The sequence below is a fragment of the Petromyzon marinus genome, chromosome 32 (assembly GCF_048934315.1).
Source record: "Petromyzon marinus isolate PM22_M1 ecotype Great Lakes invasive population chromosome 32, UKy_Petmar_22M1.pri1.0, whole genome shotgun sequence".
In the NCBI taxonomy this organism is placed as follows: Eukaryota; Metazoa; Chordata; class Hyperoartia; order Petromyzontiformes; family Petromyzontidae; genus Petromyzon; species Petromyzon marinus.
The window spans coordinates 6,872,902-6,892,835 of record NC_133698.1 but is presented as its reverse complement, the minus strand read 5'-3'; the positions used below and the strand labels follow the sequence as shown (position 1 = coordinate 6,892,835).

Sequence of the window (19,934 nt, the reverse complement as noted above, 5' to 3'; positions counted from 1 at the left end):
TCGCACGCTGTTGTGAGTGACACGTTGTATTCATAGCAATCGGGTTCGAGATTCCAGAGCAAAATTCGAGCTCCTCTTTCCGTTTCAGTCACCACAACCACCACCACCACCACCTTCCTCCTCCGTCAACACGCCACGACACAAACATTCCCCGTGTCGGCCACACACGCACAGCCTGCCGATGCCTCCCCGCGGTGTTTCACAAGCGCATCACGACGAGTCGAAATTTATTTTTCGGTTAGGCTACGTGACGATCCGACCCACATTCGTGTCGTAAAGACCCCCCCTCCCCTCCTCCTTTCCGACCAACCCAACGTAGCCAGAGCAATTTGTCACGCGGTGATACCTGGCGTTGGGGTTTTACCGACGCGTCGATTGTTATCGTCGGAGCTCGCCGCCAAGTCGAAGGGCCAATCGTCACGACGCAAACGAGGCAGGTGGCCAAACATCGCTCGCGCAGAGTTAAACGCGTGGCAAGCAGAGCAGAACAACGCAGGCCAGCGAGGGCGTGACAGCCCCTGTTGTAATGTACACGCAAGCGACGCGAAATGGAACTCGCCAGACTCAGATCCCAGATTACAGCACGGACAGCATCAGCAGCATCGGCAGCATCATCAGCAGCAGCAGCAGCGCGCACGTTTCTCCAGCATTGGGGAGGGTGCAGTCCTGAGCTCGTGAAGGCAATAAATGGGGGGATGGAGTGCAATGTTCTGGACGGCAATAATTGGACCAAATGTCAGCTGCGTTTCAGTTGAAAACCAAGCGACCACTCAGCATCAGCAGGGTGCGTGTTCAGAACGTTTTGAGAATATACATTGGGGAAAGGCCTCTCTTTTACAGAAGACTACAAGTGTGCAAAAGCTTTGATGCGATGAATAACGCAATCGTGTAATGTATCCACGTGTTCCTCACGTGACACGGCCAGTTCTTCATTTCAGCCGTAACAATCCGGAACGCTGTTTCAGGAACGATGATGGCACACCACATCCATCTCGTCTTATTTTATCCTAATAATTGTATTTACTTATATAAACCTTTTCATAGGATTATAGGAACACAGGGTACAATAGTATAATATAATATTATGGATAGGCGTGCCTTGTACCTCTAGTGGAAGTGCATTACGCCGACAATCCCCGACTCCAAGCCAGCCCTAGCAGTGTTCCGTAAATGATCGAGCGAGCCATCAAGGCTCTGCCACACCGCCATCGCATTCCAAAGTACGGCGCACGTTTATATGCGAACATAAACACACGTGAGCCAGATTCCAGCTGTTGCTTATCCTCAAGCTGAAGTCACGCGCGACTCGCCGCTCAAGCGCATCCACCAGGGCTGCTCAACGAGGTCGACTTCCAGCTGAAGTCAGAGACACAAAGAGCCGCGCACCTGCTCAGGCCTGCTGAAAATGATCATGGGCCAGTGCTGTTATCATCTCCCCCCCCCTCTCTCTCTCTCTTCGTCACTGTGGTACAACTTGATTTGCATGGGGCGTGGACCGGGTGTCATTGGAATAAACCAATAAGACATTGTGCTTGGGTGGGGTCTCACGACCGCAGCTCTTATCGACCCCGATTTGAACTCTCAACGTTCCGATTGCGGCCCACTTCACCCCACCGCTGAGCCACGTGGTTTAGGAATGGCCCAGACGCGAAGCGTTGCGATGATGGAACACCAAAAACAGCGGCATAGTGGACCAGCCGTGAACACGCGGCCCCTTAATAACCCTCTGGCTTCTGGCCCACCCCTACTGGACATCTGTGAAAAATGGCTTCATAGCTCATCGGATTTCTCCAGGATAAATATTCTGCTTCTGATATGCATTCCACAATTGGGCAAAGCATCTTAAATAACCTCTTAAAAGCTACAACGCGTGGTTTTAGTTTGATCTGTCTGCCCAGATAAGGGGAAAAAGGATTTCAGACTCCAGGGATTTGCGCGATCAGTTGCACAAATGGTCGCAATGCAACCGAGTCGTTTCTATGTGAGCGTCTCTGGTTGCAGGCAAGTAATTAGTGGCACGATTTCACGAGCGATTTGGTTTCACAAATGAGCAGTGAGCCCGGGTTTTAACGTCATGGTCTGGTATGAACACAAACCAGACAGATCACACATCCCATGGAAATAAATTGGGTGGCATGTCCATACAGCTATTTCACAGAATTAACTTGCCTGTGTAATGTTCGTTAAAGCAGAACTTCACTGTATGAATGAAATAAATGTTCGCCTAAATAGCAGCGTTTAGAATGAACATAGAAGAGCCTACATTTAAAAATTATTAATTCGTCCATTTTTCATTAAAAAATATATTTTCGGGATACATTTAAATGTTGGTACGCTTTAAAAACACACACACAAGTGGAACCTAGATACTACGCAAAATATTTTAACGTTTTTTTTTATTAAATTGGATATTGCTTCAATAGCTAACTCCTCTCGCCACATTCTCATTGTACATAGCTCCCTTTCTATGGCAAAGCAAAGTGGGGGTGGGAGGATGCCGACCACAAATTACCGCATTCTCCCGATTAGAAGTTGCTCCGGAAAGTAAGACGCACTCCAAACGTGTTCCCAGTGCCAGTACAGTTACACAAATCTACCCACGTACACACACCTACTGTTGTATAATACCCCGCCTCCCGCGATTTTTTAATTCAAATACAAGGGGGGGAGGGGGGGGAGAGTGTAACTTTAAAAATCAGGAGAATACGGTAAGGCATTGGTCACATCGCCCACACTCCACGTGGAATGGGGGACCCAGCGTGGGGACACTCCAATCTATTGATAATAATAATTTAAAAAACTGATGGGTTTCCGCACATCGATTGTATTGGACACTTGCAATGTAAAATAACTGGCTGCTGAAAGCGGGGCGGCATCGATACATGCAATGAAATAAAAATGTTAAATCGTTGACAATGTTTAGAGCATGTCACTCCCACTGCCGTATGAAGAATGCCTTCCCACGCTGCGTTGGTTATGGGGGTTGTCCAACCATACTTCACCACGCTGGTCAGTGTGGGTTGGTAAAGGGGGCCCAGGACAAGATAAGATTATGATGCTAGTCGTGTACTGTCGTAATAACTATGACCGCTGCGCACCGCTGCTCCAGCTCGGCAGATAGAATATAGAACTTTCTCGAAGTGTAATGGAATAAAGAACGAGGTGGTCCCGGGAAGGTTCCACTGCCATAAAGGAATTATGCCGGTTCTGAAAATTCTAATAAAATACTTTTCTTGGGAAAATCCATACAGCAAACAACCACTTTGCATTACTAAACCTGCGTCATAGTTTTGTGTATATTTTTTGGTGATGTCACGGAGAGTGCCACCAATTTCGGTGCCATCAGTGCGTGCAGGTGGCAAATGTTTATACTTACAAACCAGGTCAGGCGAGAACATTCCCAAGTATATTCAAATCATTCTTTCTACAGGGTGGTTCAGATGTCTTGTGACCGCCCCCTCAATCTAATTCTATAAAACTGTGTCATTAAAGTAATGTTTATTCAAAACAGCAATGAATTTTGCAAAGCAAAAAAATACTATCTTAGGGGTCAATTAATTACGGGCCACAGGGCATCTGGACCACCCCCTGCGCGTGACGAAAGCTCTACGAGCTGAGCGGTGTGGTCACCACCATCGTGGACTGCGCTTGCGGGAGCTCGATCAGTGGGAATACGTCTCGCGTTTGTGACTGCAGTTTACCACTGCCTGTTCTGTAGTCTGTGGGTCCTCCCCCCTCCTCCCCCCTTGACCCAGTCTACCGAGAGGCACAAACCCGGTCTGCGTTGCCGTAGATGGTGAAAACGACCACAAAAACGGGGGTCGTCGTGCTTTTTAGATATAGAGCACGTTTGAAAAAGATGGACCCAATTTCAAAGCAATATATTTCACGATGGCAACATGTTACAATTACACAAAAAGTTACAAACGGTTTAATGAATTATCAAGTTTTGCTAACCATTTTATAAATGCTTTATGTGCCCTCCACCTGCTGTACGGACAACATCGAGACGAAAGTTGAATTCGTCCCAAACGCCTTTCTCACGTTTTCCTCTGAGGTGCGTGGTCGCCCTGTGCTCTTCCCCTTACATCAACAACAGCCCGTTTCCTCAAATTGTCGGTACCAACGACGAATGCTCTTTGACATTGGCGGATCAATGCCAAAACGCCGTTGAAACGCACGCTGCACCGCAATTACGGATTCAGTCTTGCTGAACTGCAGAACGCAAAACGCCCCTTGTGTTGCGGGGTTACCATCTCACGAATGACTGAGGCTAGTGGCTGTTTGTGCGCTGGGAGAGGCATCCAGCGGTAATCATTTGAAACTCCGTGCCCCGCCCTTTAAAGTGGTAAGAGTTTCATTCATGGGCGGTTCGTGATTGCAGAGATATAGCGATTTAAAATCGAGTCCACCGTTTTGAAACAACCTTGATAACATGCGGTGCTCTTGCGAATAACGTGGCAATCGATCAGCATTGGTTTGGCACTCCTCTGATCCTGCTTAGCCCCGGCAGGTTAAACAAACACCGATGAATGATATCGGTGTGGAAAGCCCAATAATAGCCAGCCGGCCGACTGGCTCCATCGCGTTCCTGCTTACGCGTGTGGGGTGGTGGGTCACAGTGGATTTCTGCTTTGCGATTACTGCGGGGGGGGGGGGGGGGAGCAACACACAGGAGGCCCGCGTCCCGTCCCTCATTCGGACCTGGACAGCAGCGGCCGACGCCGCGGGCTATCGCAGCGGCGGTATTGTCGACCCGACGTGGAAGACGACGTGGACACGGCCACGACATCATCAGCCGACACTCCTCGGGGAGGCACACATCCAGGTGCACGCGCGGTGTGGGTTTTTTTCCGACCGCATGCTTGAAATGCGGGTTCCGTCTAATTCACAAAGCGGTGGTCATTGCGTCACACCAACCATTGACACCTCTTTAGAAATGTTTTTTTTGCGTTTAATTTGTTGTCCTTCCCACGCACCTCCGATAGACGCGGCTGGCTACGTACGGTGCCAAATAATTTCACATACATGCATTTACACGTGCGCGCAACGCATCCGATATAAAGGTTTTGGAAGTAACTCACCAACAACAGAATGTCAGCCCCCCACCCCATCCCTGCGTGGCTGCTGCATCTGAATCCCAACACTTTCAGCTGATTCTACAAGTGGACATCAACAATGGAACATTCCACGATCTTGCGGGGGGGGGGGGGTGTTTTAGTGTTCGGAAGACCGTTCCACATCAGCAACTGGGTTCAACATTTACACGGGATATGAATGTTCATTCTCGAGACACGGCGAGATGCATCGGCTCCACCGAGACGAAACGATGTGCTAACGCGTGCAGCACACGAAGACAGTGCCCGACACACGGTGCTCATTTTAACCATGGCTAAAGTATATCGTTCTTATAATAAGAGGCTATATAGTATTGCTTTCACGATATACATGTACCGTAAATGGTTAAAATATTGGTACAATCCACATTTGGGAATTGCTTTTTTTTTTATATTGGACAAACATTCAACTTTAATGAAGCCATACAGCACTCGATGTTACGAATAATTATTTGCGGGGTGACTCACAAGCACATACTCCTATTTTGTATTGTACACCTGGGGCGTAGCACACGGAATGTTTCAACAGAACATCCCTGTTGCATGCTTTTACGAAAAGGCAAAATCTGTCTGAGTAGCGGGCATTTTCCTTCAATAATACATGGGAATTCTGGGTATTTTAACCCCGTTGGGGAGAGAGTTTGGTGATTAAGGTTTGACGAGGACGAGAGTCCGTCTCCAAGTACTTTGATGTCACGCATCGGCCAAATCTGCTCGTGCACTAAAAAAAATCCCCCCCAAAAAATGTGGCAAATGTCACCGCTTAGCACCGGCAGCGCATAACGTTACTGGAGAGATATTATCAATGCGAAAAGCTCACTGTGCTTTTGTCAATATCGTGCAGTGGCAAACACAATGCGACTGCTCAATGAAACCTTAGGAGCAACCACATACTGATTTCACAGCTGAAACATTGAAGCAATTATTAAATAAAACATGCTGCACAGGATTGGAATATTGAGTCAACCGAACTCTTGAGATTTAAGTTGTCTGGAGTGAAACACGATATTCTCACAACAAAGCAAATTCCGCTTAAGGTCACACGTTATTGTTTTTCGATGCCCCAAAAACATGTTTATTTCAACAATCTTTGACATGCATGCATCATATGGGCCCCTTTAATAAACTTTAAACTAAAATCGGCAGCCAACAGCAAAAACAGCTGTAGCATTATCCATATAGTGCAAATATCGTCATCGCCATCATCGTTTATCAATCTTCCACCACTGCTGAAATATAACTCCTCACAAATGTGTTCCAACATTTATTACGATCGTTCCAGGTGCCAAATTTGTGAAACTCACTCAATGGTGCCTTTCTTTAATCATCACTTGGGTAAAAATTATTCCTTTGCGATTAGTTATTCGATGAAGTCCATCGGGACTTGCATTTGTGCCTTACGCAGGCGGTGCGTAGGCAGGGGCCGCCCAAAGGTCCCTGGAGGCCCGGGGCAGAATGCCACGTGGGCTCGACTTGTTCCATACCAACATAGGCCCTGATGTGGGCTCACCCTCTGTTGCGCGAGGCGCAGGGAACATTCCCCCTTTTGTCCCCCTCCCGCGCCCCCCGCTCCACCTGTGAGCGGCCCTTGATGTCGTCGACTGTTAACAGAACCGCTTGCATTCCCTCACACATGGTTAAATGTGCGAACACATTTCGTTAAATCTTTATCTTTCGCCACCCCAAAAAATGTACTGATATTAAAAGGAGGCTTCAATGCCAACATTTGATATTTAATACGCTCTAACAAACTAAACTTCAGATAAATATTTAGTTTTAAAAATTACAGTTGACTAATTTCTAAATTGGTATACCATATATTGAACCCATTTTGAAGTATTTCATTTATTTATGTACAAAATTCACTCTTTCGACGCAAGCAAGCTTCAACGCCTGGCCAGGCCATTTTGGGGTACAATTCATGCCATCGGTCACCATCCAAAAAATACCGACAGCCAAGGCATCATAAACCCCCAGTCGCAGTGGCGATGACCAGCCACAGTGCTTACCCCGAACAACACAACATTCAACATTTCAAGAAGAAAAAAAAAACACAGATAATATTAACTTAAACCACCGGAATTCCAACATTTGATCACAAGATATTCCCTTATTGGCCACGTGTGACTGTGACGCGTGAACGTTCACCACAGCACAACTTTGCGTGTAATGACGATGGTTTTCGACAAAAGGCCACCAATGCGTGCACCTTTTAAGCCCGTCGGTAATCACTGCAGCGCTCTCTCTCTCGAGAGAGAGAGGGGGGCTTAAATCTGAACATGTTAAGGAGCAGCACATTTTATCTTCCACTTGCACCGGGAGAAAGGGAGCAGCGAAGCAGGATGCGTTAGCGTTCCGGTACGTGAGGTTTATACTTGTCCATACTTCTTACGGCAAAAGCAGGGTGTGGGGGGGGGGGAAACATTGAGCACTGACGTAACTGGGGACATTGCCGAAACAAAACCACACATCAAAACAAACACGACAGACTTTACGAGATAAATGTGAGAAGTTGCAAATGTAAAGTAAAAAAATTAGAAGAATCAACATCAACTTTATTATATCTTTTTTTCATATTAAGGTTTCAGTGCAATGTTAAAATTCCCCAACAGCATATGCATATGATAAAAAAAAAAAAATGAAATCCCAATGCGGACGGGAGATTGCACAATATGCTAAGGTATGTGAAATATCACAGCTTCTGTGACTGAGATGTTTAAGTGGCATGATCTTGGGTGGTTTATAAGACGACAATTCAGAAAGCAATCAATGCGAATATCTTTACAAGCTCACCAGATATGGATTTTTTTTAAAAATCAATGATATTCACAACGTCTTCAGAAGTGGGTATGTGTTCGTGCATCTGTTCTGAATCGACAACCACCGCCCCTCCCCCGGATTAAATGGAACAATACATGTGTTATCGCACGCCTCCGTTAAAAAAAAACCGACTCCCAGCTTGTTATTAGACAACTCTGCCTTGCGTCGTGTTGAATAAACGATTATATGGTTATAGGTCGACTCCAATATGCACTGTTCACGAGAAGTGCATATTGTCCATGACAATAGTAAAAAAAAACACAATGCGAAAAAAAGCACTGTTTGGAAAGGGTGAAGAGGCATTGGAAGTAGACGGTGTGGAAAAATCCGACGAGCGTTGTGCCAGAACGGCCACGGTGAACTGGAAGACCATGCAATCATCGCTTACGTGAGCGGCCGCCCCCGCAAGCACTGGCACACGAGTCCGAGTACATGAACGCAGTTGCCCCAGACTGGTGTCGTGCGTAAAACACGCGTCCCTCCACTGCCTGCGTGCCCCCCCCCCCCCCCCCCATCCTTCTGCATGATGCGTTTTGACGGGATTTCTCCTCGTTTCAACGAGATGCCCGTGAACCATCCACGTACATCCCCACCCCCCCCCCCCCCACCTCGTGCCAACCGAGCGTGAGCGTCACTCGCAGGCCGCGGCCACGATCCACGTGCTACGTTCTCCTTCGTATGGCTTAGTACCGCGTCCCTTCAACTCAAAGACATGCCTGTCCCGCTCCCACCCCCCCCCCATATCGCTCACGCTCCGGTATCCAATTGAATGAACCGACACTGCAGAGCGTTCAATTGTCATTCGTCGCACCTACAGCTGCATCGTCTCCTCCTGCCTGCGTACAAGTCAACAATGTAGTATTTGTCAAAAAGGCCCGTTTGCACACGAAAAGCATCGAATCGTTATCTCCCTCGGGCTGTGCATTCCATTGCGCTGCGGTGTCGTGTGGATGCACGCTCCAGGCACAGCTGCACAGAGCGGCTCCTTCCAAAAACATTTGTACCCTCCTGACCCCGAACCACCGCAGCACGACAGCAGCGGGCTGCCCGGTCACTGCATTTCAAACAGGCGCAACGTCGCAACCTCTGTAGAAAGGTAAAACCGCCGACACTTCTTTGTTTTGGAGAGTTAAGTCTGACAAGTACGTACTACATCTATACAAACACACCCAGCAACTGTGTACACACAGAAATATACATACGTAAAGAAATCTCCCGAATATCAGGCTGGCTATAAGGTTTGATATGGTGGGTATTTTTCACGACTATTCTCGTCTTCTTCAGGAGCAACACGAGGCGGCGGCGATTCGTACGATGAAAGCTGCCATTCGCGTCGCCTCTGCCTGTTTGACAACGTTGCCTGCGAGCGCCGGCTGCCCGGGGCACGCTTGGTGGGGGGCGGGGGAGGGGGGGAATCTTCTGTGCCGAGAACCCAGCACCTACGGGGGGGGGGGGGGGGGGCGGCACTTGGAGAGGCTGGCGCAGGCGTCCTGCGTTCGCTACCTCTCACGTCGGCGCTCCCTCGCACTCCCTCGCACGTGGACGCGAGGTGTTGTCGTGCGCACGTAGGCGAAAACGCGCGCGCGTTAAATCGCGAGCGCGCTACGGGGCGCGTGCCGACGGGGCCGCAAGCCACCGCGGGTAGGAAGCCTGCGCCCGTCCGTGTCTGCGCAGAGGGGTTGTGCTCGTCTCCCCCGAGGGAGGCTGCCGGGTGGATGGTATCGGCGAGGTGGGGCGGACGAGTATCACTGCGAAAGCGTTACGCCGGATAGTCGTCCTTCCCCCTCTCCCCCCCGCGCCACCCGCGCCTAAGATTATCGCGGTTGGCTACGTCCGGCGCGAAAGAAGTTCAACGTGCTCCGTGATACGAACGCGACCTTCGGCGCCGGGCGGAAATGGGAACTCGCGTGGGGCCGAGCCTGCGCGGCCGTCAATCCGGCGTAACGCTGTCGCAGCGCCTCTCAGCCCGCTTCACCTCGCCGGCAACGAGAGAGGAATCCCCTCGGCCAGAGTCATCCTCCGTCTCCCTGCGGGGGATTGCGCGCGCGTGGTCAACGCTCTAAAGCGGAGTGGTGCAATCTGCCCCCGCAACCGGGGCCGCAGCAGACGTGCGCGCCGGACTCGCCTGCACGTGCGTCAATCGGAGCCGTGAGGCATGCCAAGCGAACAGAGCCAGTCGCCAGTCTGTGACCGTCTACGCCAGCGTCGGGGAGCGCGTGCTGCCGCGGTGTCAGGGTGAGCGCACTGGAGTTGCATCACAGGGGTCGCCGGTTCAGTTTGACCTCCCGGCGGAGGCGGTTCTTGAGTCGCCCCCCCCCCCCACCCAGCAGTCGAAACGGGTGGACCACAGTTAGTGGAACGGCAGGTCACGTGTGGTAGGTGGCCAGTGTGGAACAGCAGACCAAGTACCCTCTCTGGAGGCGCTCTCACGAGCTCCCTCCCCCCCCCTTCCATCAGCAATGAAGTGAGTAAATTAAATGACTGCACCTTCACCATCTTTTACAAAAAATGGAAGCAGTGCAAAATGAATGATTACCATCTGAATATGCACCCGCTAATTGTGTGTGCGTGTGTGTGTTGATGGCGAATATGCACGCACACGCACACACACGCGGATTGTGCGTACGTGTGCTCTCAGTTTACGAGCGACGGGCTGGGTCATGCACACCCTGCCCACAGACAAAGTAAGACGTTCATGTAGTGGGTGAGTTGAGGGCATGCGTGCACGATCGGGTACATTGTGTCCCTCGTAGTAAAACATTATAAAAACACTTGGCATGCGTTCACACCGTCAACGAGTTGAGCATGCCTTTGGGTAAATTGATCCTTAATGAAAACTCGCGCATTGCTTGTGCAAAGACGCACACGCGTGGGTGCGTGCGGTACACCAGTACCGTCTCCTTTCCCCGTATGGATGCATATTCGTGTCAAAATTTTAGAGCCGAAATCGTGTCAAAAAAGCTACTGCTAGCTGGGGGTTTGGGGGCTGCCTTGGCCCACATCCTCGGGACGTTTGCGTGCACCGCTACGTGCTTTAGTTCAAAAGTAAAGCGTGCGGGCTCGTGCAGTCAGCTGCGGGGTGGCACAAAGCCACGCGCGCGTGCGCCGCGTGGCACAGCCCGCGTGCGCCGCGTGGCACAGCCCGCGTGCGCCGCGTGGCACAGCCCGCGTGCGCGCGAGCTGTGCACGTGTGTAGGTCAGGTACGCGCGCCGTAGTGATAACAACGATCCGTGATTCCTGCGACGTCGCTTCTCGTTTCCTTTCAAAAAGACAAAGCCGGGGCGCGATGCGAACGGAGCCGTCCGTTCCGATGCAGGACCGCCGGCCTTGCCGGGGGGGGGGGGGGGCGGGCGGGGGGGGGGGTAACGCGCCGTTTTGCCACGTCAACTGCAGCGACGCCGGCCGATTGCGAACACCACCCAAAGCGAAGCGGTTCTCGACTCTTCGAACACGACTCCCGCGTTTGTCCTTTTGGCTCCGCTTTTTTTTTTTATCCCCACGGCGAACGATAACTTTAATCCGCGGCACTCGAGGAAGGGGGGGGCCCATTGCTTTCGGAAGACCGCCGCGTCACAATGAGGTCTCCTCTCTGGTCACGTGGGCCTTGCGCGAGGCGCGGTCGCGCGGACTCCTCACACCCCCCCCCCAACCCCGCCCTCGAGGTCCGCACCGGTCGCCTCGCAGTGTCCGTGCCGCTCTACGGCGCCGCCGTCTTGCCGTTCTCCCTGTGCTTCGCCTTGAAGCGCTTGCTCAGCAGCCGCGAGAGCGTGTAGGTCTTGCGGTGCTTGGCCAGCACGTGGCTCAGCCCCGGGCCCAGCGTCTGCGTCTGCCCCGCAACCAGCGTGTGCCCCGGCCCCATGCTGGGCAGGTCGTTGTGGGACTGGCTCAGACCCGCGTCCTTTTTCTTCCTGTGCCGCCGACGGAAGAGTCCACCGTGCAGGAATCCGGCTGCAGAGGAGGAGGTGGTGGAGGAGGGGGGGGGTGGAGAGCGGGATGTGATGTTAACTACCTCGCCTGGTATGCAGGAGGTCGTGGATACGATCCTGACCCTGACGCCTGTATCTTTGGAGTTTGCTTGTTCTCCCCGTGGTCTTGTGGATTTTTTTTCTCCGGGTTCCTCCGGTTTTTACCTCCAGATTTAGAAACGTGCATTGAGAGTATTTCACTGCTATAAATTTGCACGTGATAAGCCATTTCGTTAAGAGTTATCATTTGTTGCCAGGTCGCTTCTGAAAAAGAGCTCTAGAGCTGAGTGGAGGCCTTACCTGGTCAAATAAAAAGTTGTAATAGTTTATAGGGAGTGGGTAAACATAGCGAGCATTTACATCTGTCAGCTATTCCCTTGTGTACTGCTTTTTGTGTTTCATTTGTTGTCCTTCCTCACACCTTTTATTAGAATGGTTGGCTTCGTAAGGTGCGAAAAAAGTTCAACATACATGCATATACACATACGCGGCACCTATCCAAGAAAGAACTGGCCAGTAACAAGAGGGGAAACTAATCAACCATCCCAAGCAGGATCCCACATGAAAAAATAGTTTCAACTCCACGAAGCTGTCCTGGATAAAAAACAAATGGATGTCAATAAAACTCCACTAATTCATGGCGCTATTACCCACAACTCCCGGTATCCGACCGATGAAAAGTACATACGCGTGTAACATATGTTTCACAGTGGACGTTCGAAATACCTTGACATTCGAAAATGAGCAGGCCACCAAGCGCCAGCGACCATTTGCCAATTCAGAAAAAAACCCCTCAAATTCCCAACTGGGATTACAGGTAGCGGCAATCATCGCCTCGCTACTGGCAGACTCACGCCCCCATGTACTGCACAAAGACAGCAGTCACTACTGGGTCCCCTTGAGAATGTTTGACATGTGACACGCTCTGAGTTGCTGGGGCATTTAAGTGCCAGATAACTGCAAACATTATTAACAGTGTTATTCTGCCGCTGCTGCTCTAGGGAAGGGAGGCCGCACCCTTGTGCTCCTTGAGGCTGCCGGTCTCGAAGCCCACGGTGGAGCCGCGCTCCGAGTCGGCGTCCGACATGGACGGCTGCCCTCCCGCCGCCACCGCCGCCGGAGAGGAGGACGCCGCCCCGATCGTCGCCGCCGCCGCCGCCGTTGCCGCGTCCAGCAACGAATCTCCCGTCGAGTTGGCGGCCGACGGGGATTGTGGGCCGCACAGCGCCAGCTGCTGTACCGACGACGGCAACGAGGAGAAGGAGGAGGTGGTGGCGGCGGGGTGGTGGTGGTAGTGGTGCGGAAGCGGAGAGGGCCCCGCGTCGTCGCCATCCATGTTCATGGAGTAGAGTTGCGAGAGGGCGGCCTCGTCCTGGATTAACGGCATCTGCGTGGGGAGGGGCAGGGCGGTGGGAGGGGCGGGTGCAAAGTCACCGCACGCGCCGTATTCAATGAATGCCTTTATTATTATAGTTTTACATTAATTAATAAGTGAATGTGTTTTATGTTTTGTGTGTGTGTGTGTGTGCTGCCATAATAATTAGCACACTGGACGCTTGGTTTGATTCCATCTCCAGTGGCGGCAGTTGAAACAACGGTGCGAGTTTCTTAAATCCGCACCCTCCCACTGCCTCTGGGCACCCACCGTGGTATAAACGGGTGCAACCGCGGTCAAGTCTATCGGCAGGTCCAGTACGGTGGGGTAAAGTGTGGGTATTCCCTCCTCTACCAAGACCATCTGGGCCAGTGTGGAAGGGTAGGCCTGGTAGCCTCTCGAGGGGATCTCCACCGCTATTATCGTCGAGGCCCTTTCCACAAGCAGCGGCGTGAACAAGCAACTGGAAGGCAGTGCCGTCTCACGTCTTACATGTTTGCTGGCATATTCCCGTGCTTTCCTTCCCTCCAATCAAATCGTGTGTGCATTTGATACACGCGCTATTCTTACAGCGCAAGGCTGTCATGAAGGCGCTACGTTTTACAGACACGGTCCGTGCGGTAGTTTTGCAGTCGGGGGCGATGATTGCTGAACGTTTATGTTTTCCCAAGAGCGTAATTTTTGAAATTTTAAACAAATCTGCACGACCCGTGACGCCGGCACAAATGACCTCCTGCTTTAACGAATCGCGTCATGGCATCTTCAACGTCCACCGCGAAGCAGGCAGGCAGCTTTGTGCCAGAAAGGTGCCATGTGTTTAAGCATAAAAATGTAACGGACATCAACTTGACTTTTAACACACCCCACAGTGTTAACGAGGGTGGACCATGTGGCTCGATCCCCTACCCTCGGCGACGGGCGGCAAACTCGCGCTCCATGGCCTCGGTGGCGAGATGTTAACTACCTCGCCTGGAATACAGGAGGTCGTGGGTTCAATCCCGACCCTGCCACCTGTATATTCGGAATTTGCGTGTCTCTCTCCCCGTGGTCGTGTGGAATTTTCTCCGGGTTTCCGGTTCAGAATGAACATCGTGCGTTCAGAGTATTCGACCGCTGTAACTTTACACGCGATGGAGCCACTCCGATGAGCTGTCATTTGTGATAGCCAGGTCACTTCTGAAAAAGAGCTGTACAAAATAAAAACAGTTTTAGTTTCGATTTAAAGCTTTTGTGACTGCAGGGATTCGTATTCTTGGTTCTTTCGTGACTTCACCGAAAGAACCAAGAATATAGTTTTAGTTTCGTTTTACTCCACCGCCGCTGCCGGAGCACGTCACGTGGCTCGCACCGCACCGCCCCCCTCCCACCCCGCCCCCCCCCCCCCCCCGCGGTCACCTTGGACACGCCGGAGATAATGAGCGTGCTGCGCTTGGTGGGCGTCGCTTTGGTGTTCCGCAGCGCCGACTCCGTCAGCTGCCTGATGGCCGTCTCCGCCACGGCGTCCAGCCCGTTGTGCTGCAGCGCCACGTCTGGTCGGGTCGGCCGACAAGGTCAGAGGGTCATGGCCGCCCCCGCCCCCACCCCCCCCCCGCCGGGTGGACAATCGTCACCGAGCGAGCATTAACGCGCAGCTCTGTTGTGGAGTCGTCGCAGATATCGACTCGGTTTGGATGGTTAAGGATATTTAGAAACTGAAATACACCTCGGGAAAAGAACTGCAAGTAGTCCAAAATTGGAGAAGAACAACACACGGTTGACCAGAATGACAACTATGAAGAGGGACGCAGGCCCAGAGATTTCAAGGGGAGGGATATTACTGGCGGCGGGTGTTCACGACGTCCACTACAACCAATCACATGCAGCATCCCATGTGACCTGGGGCTCAAGGCCCGAGTCAACGCTGAGACGCCGCACACCAAGGTGTGCAACTTCGCTCGAGCAAAGAGTTCCTCTTCCGGGTTCATATTCCAGGCTCGTTCCACGGCACGTCTGAACATCGAGCCTAAGGACCAGGTATGCGGGTGCCAGATCATTTATCCACCTCGATGATGATGATGAGAGTATAAGTAATATTTTTAAAAACTTTTTTTTAAACACGCTTTTATGAAATGTACTAGCAATGGCAGAACTCCACGACTCCAGGAAGTGGCCCCGAAGCTTGCCACAACGTAAGGGACCGTGGCCAATTACAGCCAATGTGAGTTGAGCGTGGACAATTAGACCCAAGCCAAAACATAAGATGTAAAAAAATAATGTTTAAAAACATATATTTTTAATTTTTAATGATAGAATATAGCATTGTCATCAGTATGACATAAGTATAACAAGTCTGCAGTCGATACCACATTGGGAAGTGGGTTAAAATTGAGTTACAAGATTTGAGGTTACAACAACAACAGACAGAGTGAGTTAATAGAAAACGTGTAAAAAGGAACAGGCTAATAACCACATGGGGCTCAGATGAAGACAAAAGCCACAAGTTTGGAACAGGGCCCAGAATAAGGGGGCAAAGAGAAAGATCCCCTGTAGAGCCTCAACAGACTGTTTGAGACAAGTGCTGTTAGCGAGCACACTATGAAGGTCGGCATGGGACACGACGGGGTGAGTGGCCAGAACCACAGTCCGACTGCCTGTCTCCCTAGAGGCGATGTTTCCACACCGCACCAAGTGCTTATTTGAGGCTAAGCCAACCTAGATGAGGCCCAGGACCGGTTGAGACAATAGTCAATGGTGTTGGCCGTGAGCGGGAATCGAACTCCGGTCGCCGGGTTCTAAGCGCACGCGGCACGCACATACGAATGCGCAGCAGCAAGGCTTCGAGATGCGGGTGGAGGCAGAAGAGGCAGGGGAACGAGATGGGCGCGTGGGGCGGGTGGGGCGGGTGGTACGATGACAAGAGCACGAAGCGCAGTGGGGAGCAGCGAGGGAGCGGTGGGACGGACCTGTGCACGCAGCGGAAGCGGCGGTGGCGCCGCCTTGCGACTCCCCCGCCGGCACCTCCTCCTGCACGGTGCTCTTCTCCGTCACCGTGACCTTGACGGGCGAGCGAGCCGGCGAGTCTGCACACGCGTGCGCCCGAGGAGAGCCGACGCAAAACGGCGTGGTCGCTTGTCCCGTGCAGGCGCGACATAAACAGTGACGCGAGCCGGTTGGTGGTAAACACAAAGCAAACAAAGACAAGGATCAACCCCCCCCCCCCTTTATAGCCTGAACATGCTTTTGGTGCTGTTAGCATGTAGCATCTATGAAGCCTGGGCACGGCACGCGAGGGGAGGGTGGCCAGCACCGTACCTGACCACCTTTGTTTTCCGAGTGGCGACGTTGATACACTATATCGGGGACAAATTTTGAAGCCGTGTCGATCTAGGGAAGGCACACAGGACCGGTTCAGTATTGCGTCAGTGGTCTTAGCCGTGAGCGGGAATCGAACTGGGGTCGCCGGGTGGGTTCGCAATGCAGCGTGCTAACCGCTGCGCCACCGCTCCTCCAAGTGTCCGGTGAAAAACGCACACCTCTTCGGCCTCCCACCGAATCAACCGCTATATGGCCAATCTCGCCAGATCTCAAAAGCTAAGCTGGGTTTATAATGATTGAGTACTTGGATGGCAGGCTACCGAGAAATTCCAGGGGCTGTAATATAGCAATAAAAATGTATAAAGCGCCCTTAAACAATCGTTCTCAGGGTTCCCAGATGGCCAGGAAATGGCAGCATAGCAACGGATCCTTAAATCTATGTGTGGGCAGCTTTGAGCATGAGCCCCTTATATGTGTGGGTTTTTATCCTTGTACTCCACTTTCCTTCCTGATTAATAGAAACATGTATGTGTGTGTTCACGTGGTAAAATCAAGGCAAAGGAGTGGCGATAACAACGATGCACAGAGCGCCAGACAGCCAGGAGACAGGAAGGTCGGCACAACGGTGCCATCCATCCGGCGGCAGCTGTTTTTCGTTGCTGCAGTGCTCGCAAGCGTGCACGCGTGTGCGTGCGTGTGTGCGTGCGTGCGTGTGCGTGTGTGTGTGTGTGTGCGTGTGTGTGTGCGTGCGTGCGTGTGCGTGCGTGTGTGCGTGTGTGCGTGCGTGCGTGCGTGTGTGCGTGCGTGCGTGCGTTCACGCGTTGCTCCTCACCACTGGGCGTGCCGCGCCCCGCGCGCGTCTGCAGCGTCGTCACGGTGGTCACAACGGTGCCGTCCGCCATCACCGTGCGCTCCATCTCCACCTTCTTGCTGGGGGTGGCGGCCGGGCGAACCGACGCCGCCAGCGGCCCTGGGGAGCGTGCCTCCCCGCCCTCCTGGTAGCACAGCTGCCACACAAAGACAAAGATCCACGCCCCCCCCCATGTATAGCCTTCACACACCGCTGGGGCAAGTGCTGTTGCTATGAAGGCCGGCACGGCATGCGAAGGGGATGTGGGTGGCCAGTACCACGCCCCGGCCGCCTTTGTCTCCCCAGTGGCGATAATAACACATCGCACCAGAAGTTCATTTCAGGCTGAGTCGATATAGGAGAAGCGCAGGACCGGTTCAGAGGATTCCTTACTCGTGTTAGCCATGAACGGGAATCGAACCCCGGTCACTGGATGCGTAGCGCAGAGCGCTAACCGCCACACCACCGCTCCGCACAGCTGCCACAAGGTTGCGAGTTCAAATCTTGGTTGTCTAATGTGTGATATTAGACATGCGTTCTATAGAGGGCGCTCTTGCCTCTGGGTTTGATTGACTTGAATGCGCTCGCGTGGTGCCTTAAGACTTGGGGAGTGCGTTACCGTAAGGTGATAAGGTCTTTTAAAAGTTAATAATCATGTTGAGGCCGGGAAGACTTGGTCAAAACTGTAAACCAGGTGCAAGGTCAAAACCACTGGCTCAAAAGAAGGGGCTTTCTGGTAGTTTACAGGAGGTCTCAAAGTGGCAATGCAAGCTGCTGTAAGAGCCGCTGTGCTATAGCGCCCCCCCAACCGCTGCCCTCCCCCCATCACCCCACCCACCGTCCAACAAGGACAACTATGGTTACTGTGCCTCTACGTTAACACACAAAAAAACATTAAACTGATTCACTGTATTTTTTAAATCCCATTTTGAGGTCTCAAGGGAGTGAAAGGGGGAGATCAACACGATCCATCCCCCCATGGATCCATCACTGGCAACGTGGCGCCAATGTTCCTCATTAGCTGCCAACATTTCTCCTGCACAGTATCTATGGTGCAGCCTGCGCCGCCCACTGAAAGGCTTTGTGACACCCTACGGTAGTGGTGGTGGGGGGCGTGGGGAGATTCACGTCCTACGGATTGGTGACTTCTGCTAGAGTGCAAGCATTATTGTGCTGGTCAGAGTAACGTTACATCATTGGGTTGGAGGCCTCAAGCCACTTCCGTTTGGTTAAATTTCCCACCGGGCTCCGGCGTGGTTACAGCCACGCCGTCGCTATTCTGTCCGATGCGGATTAATTAAATAGAGAGCGTGCGGCAAGTAAGCGGCACACGTGGCAAGCAAGCTGGGTGGTTCTGAACAGCGCATGTGTGTATACTGTAGATACGAATATTCATAACACAGCTATGAAGTACATTCAGCATGAGTAGGTCATATAACACAATCAACTACCAATCACAGGTATGCTTATATCATAATTGGAGGTGTCACAATTAAGTGATCTGTCGATTCATTTTTAAATTTCGATTGAAAGCTTTCGTGACTGCAGGGATTCATCTTCTTGGTTCTTTCGGTAAAGGCACGTAGAATGAAAATAAAATAATACAAATAAAACATAATTCGTACCTAAAAGACGCTGCGAAACTTAGCAGCGTTCATTGAAGCGCTGTCGTCCCGACAGTTCTGTTCCTTCACCTCAAGAAGGCTACTTGTGTTGTGGCCGAAACGTCGTGAGAATTTTATTTTATTGTTTTATTTGTATTATTTCATTTCCATTTTGTCGATTCATGTTTAATCTCATGATGCTCGCGCCATATCAAGCGAGTAAGAATCGATAGCTTTCAAGTCGCATGTTTTGGAGTGGTGGGACTGCGGTGGGTGCATCGTGCTTTGAACCCAGAGCCCCGAGTTCTATTCCTGGCCACGGCTAACATTAGTGAACCGGCCTTGAGTCCGTCCCTTTCACAAAAGTCACACTGATCAGCGTGGTGAAATATGGTTAAGCGACCCCCGTCACCGACACGGCAAAAAACGAAACTACTTTTATTTTTGCCAGGTAAGACCCACTGAGCTATATAGCTCTTTTTCAGAAGCGACCTGGCCACAAATGATAGCCCAATTAAGTGGCTTATCATGTGTAAATGTATAGCAGCCAAATATTCTAAAACACATGTTGATTCTAAATGTGGAGGGAAAAACCGGAGGACCTAGAGAAAAAGCCACACGACCACGGGGGGGGGACACAGAGACACCAAACTCCAAACATACAGGCATCAGGGTTGGGATTGAACCCAAAACCTCCTGCATACCAGGCGAGGTAGCTAACATCTCACCACTGTAGTGCCAAGCATATTGACAAAGGGCTGTACAACTCTGTGTTGGGTCCACACGACCCCCCCTCCCGATCCAGCCACGAAAGGCAGCGACATTAATCACGGTGTAATTTGTTTTTTTTATCAATTATTGTACAGAATCACGACCCTGAATCAGGAAAATACATACAAGGCGGCTGA

At 51.5% G+C, this 19,934-nt stretch overlaps 1 protein-coding gene across 2 annotated transcripts in view; it reads right to left on the bottom strand.

The window, feature by feature from the left end:
* Positions 1-10: 10 nt before the first annotated feature.
* C2CD2L (C2CD2 like) overlaps positions 11-19,934 on the bottom strand; it is a 102,062-nt gene continuing 82,138 nt past the window's right edge. Inside the window, exons 11-15 of one of the 2 annotated variants that reach the window (XM_032964471.2) lie at positions 17,405-17,579; positions 16,221-16,385; positions 14,674-14,807; positions 12,921-13,290; positions 11-11,886 (exon numbers count right to left, since the gene is read on the bottom strand). In XM_032964471.2, coding sequence (XP_032820362.2) covers positions 11,636-11,886; positions 12,921-13,290; positions 14,674-14,807; positions 16,221-16,385; positions 17,405-17,579 — 1,095 coding nt within the window. In that variant the 3' untranslated portion in view covers positions 11-11,635. The remainder of the gene's footprint in view (positions 11,887-12,920; positions 13,291-14,673; positions 14,808-16,220; positions 16,386-17,404; positions 17,580-19,934) is intronic. The other variant, XM_032964473.2, reaches the window with a different exon arrangement.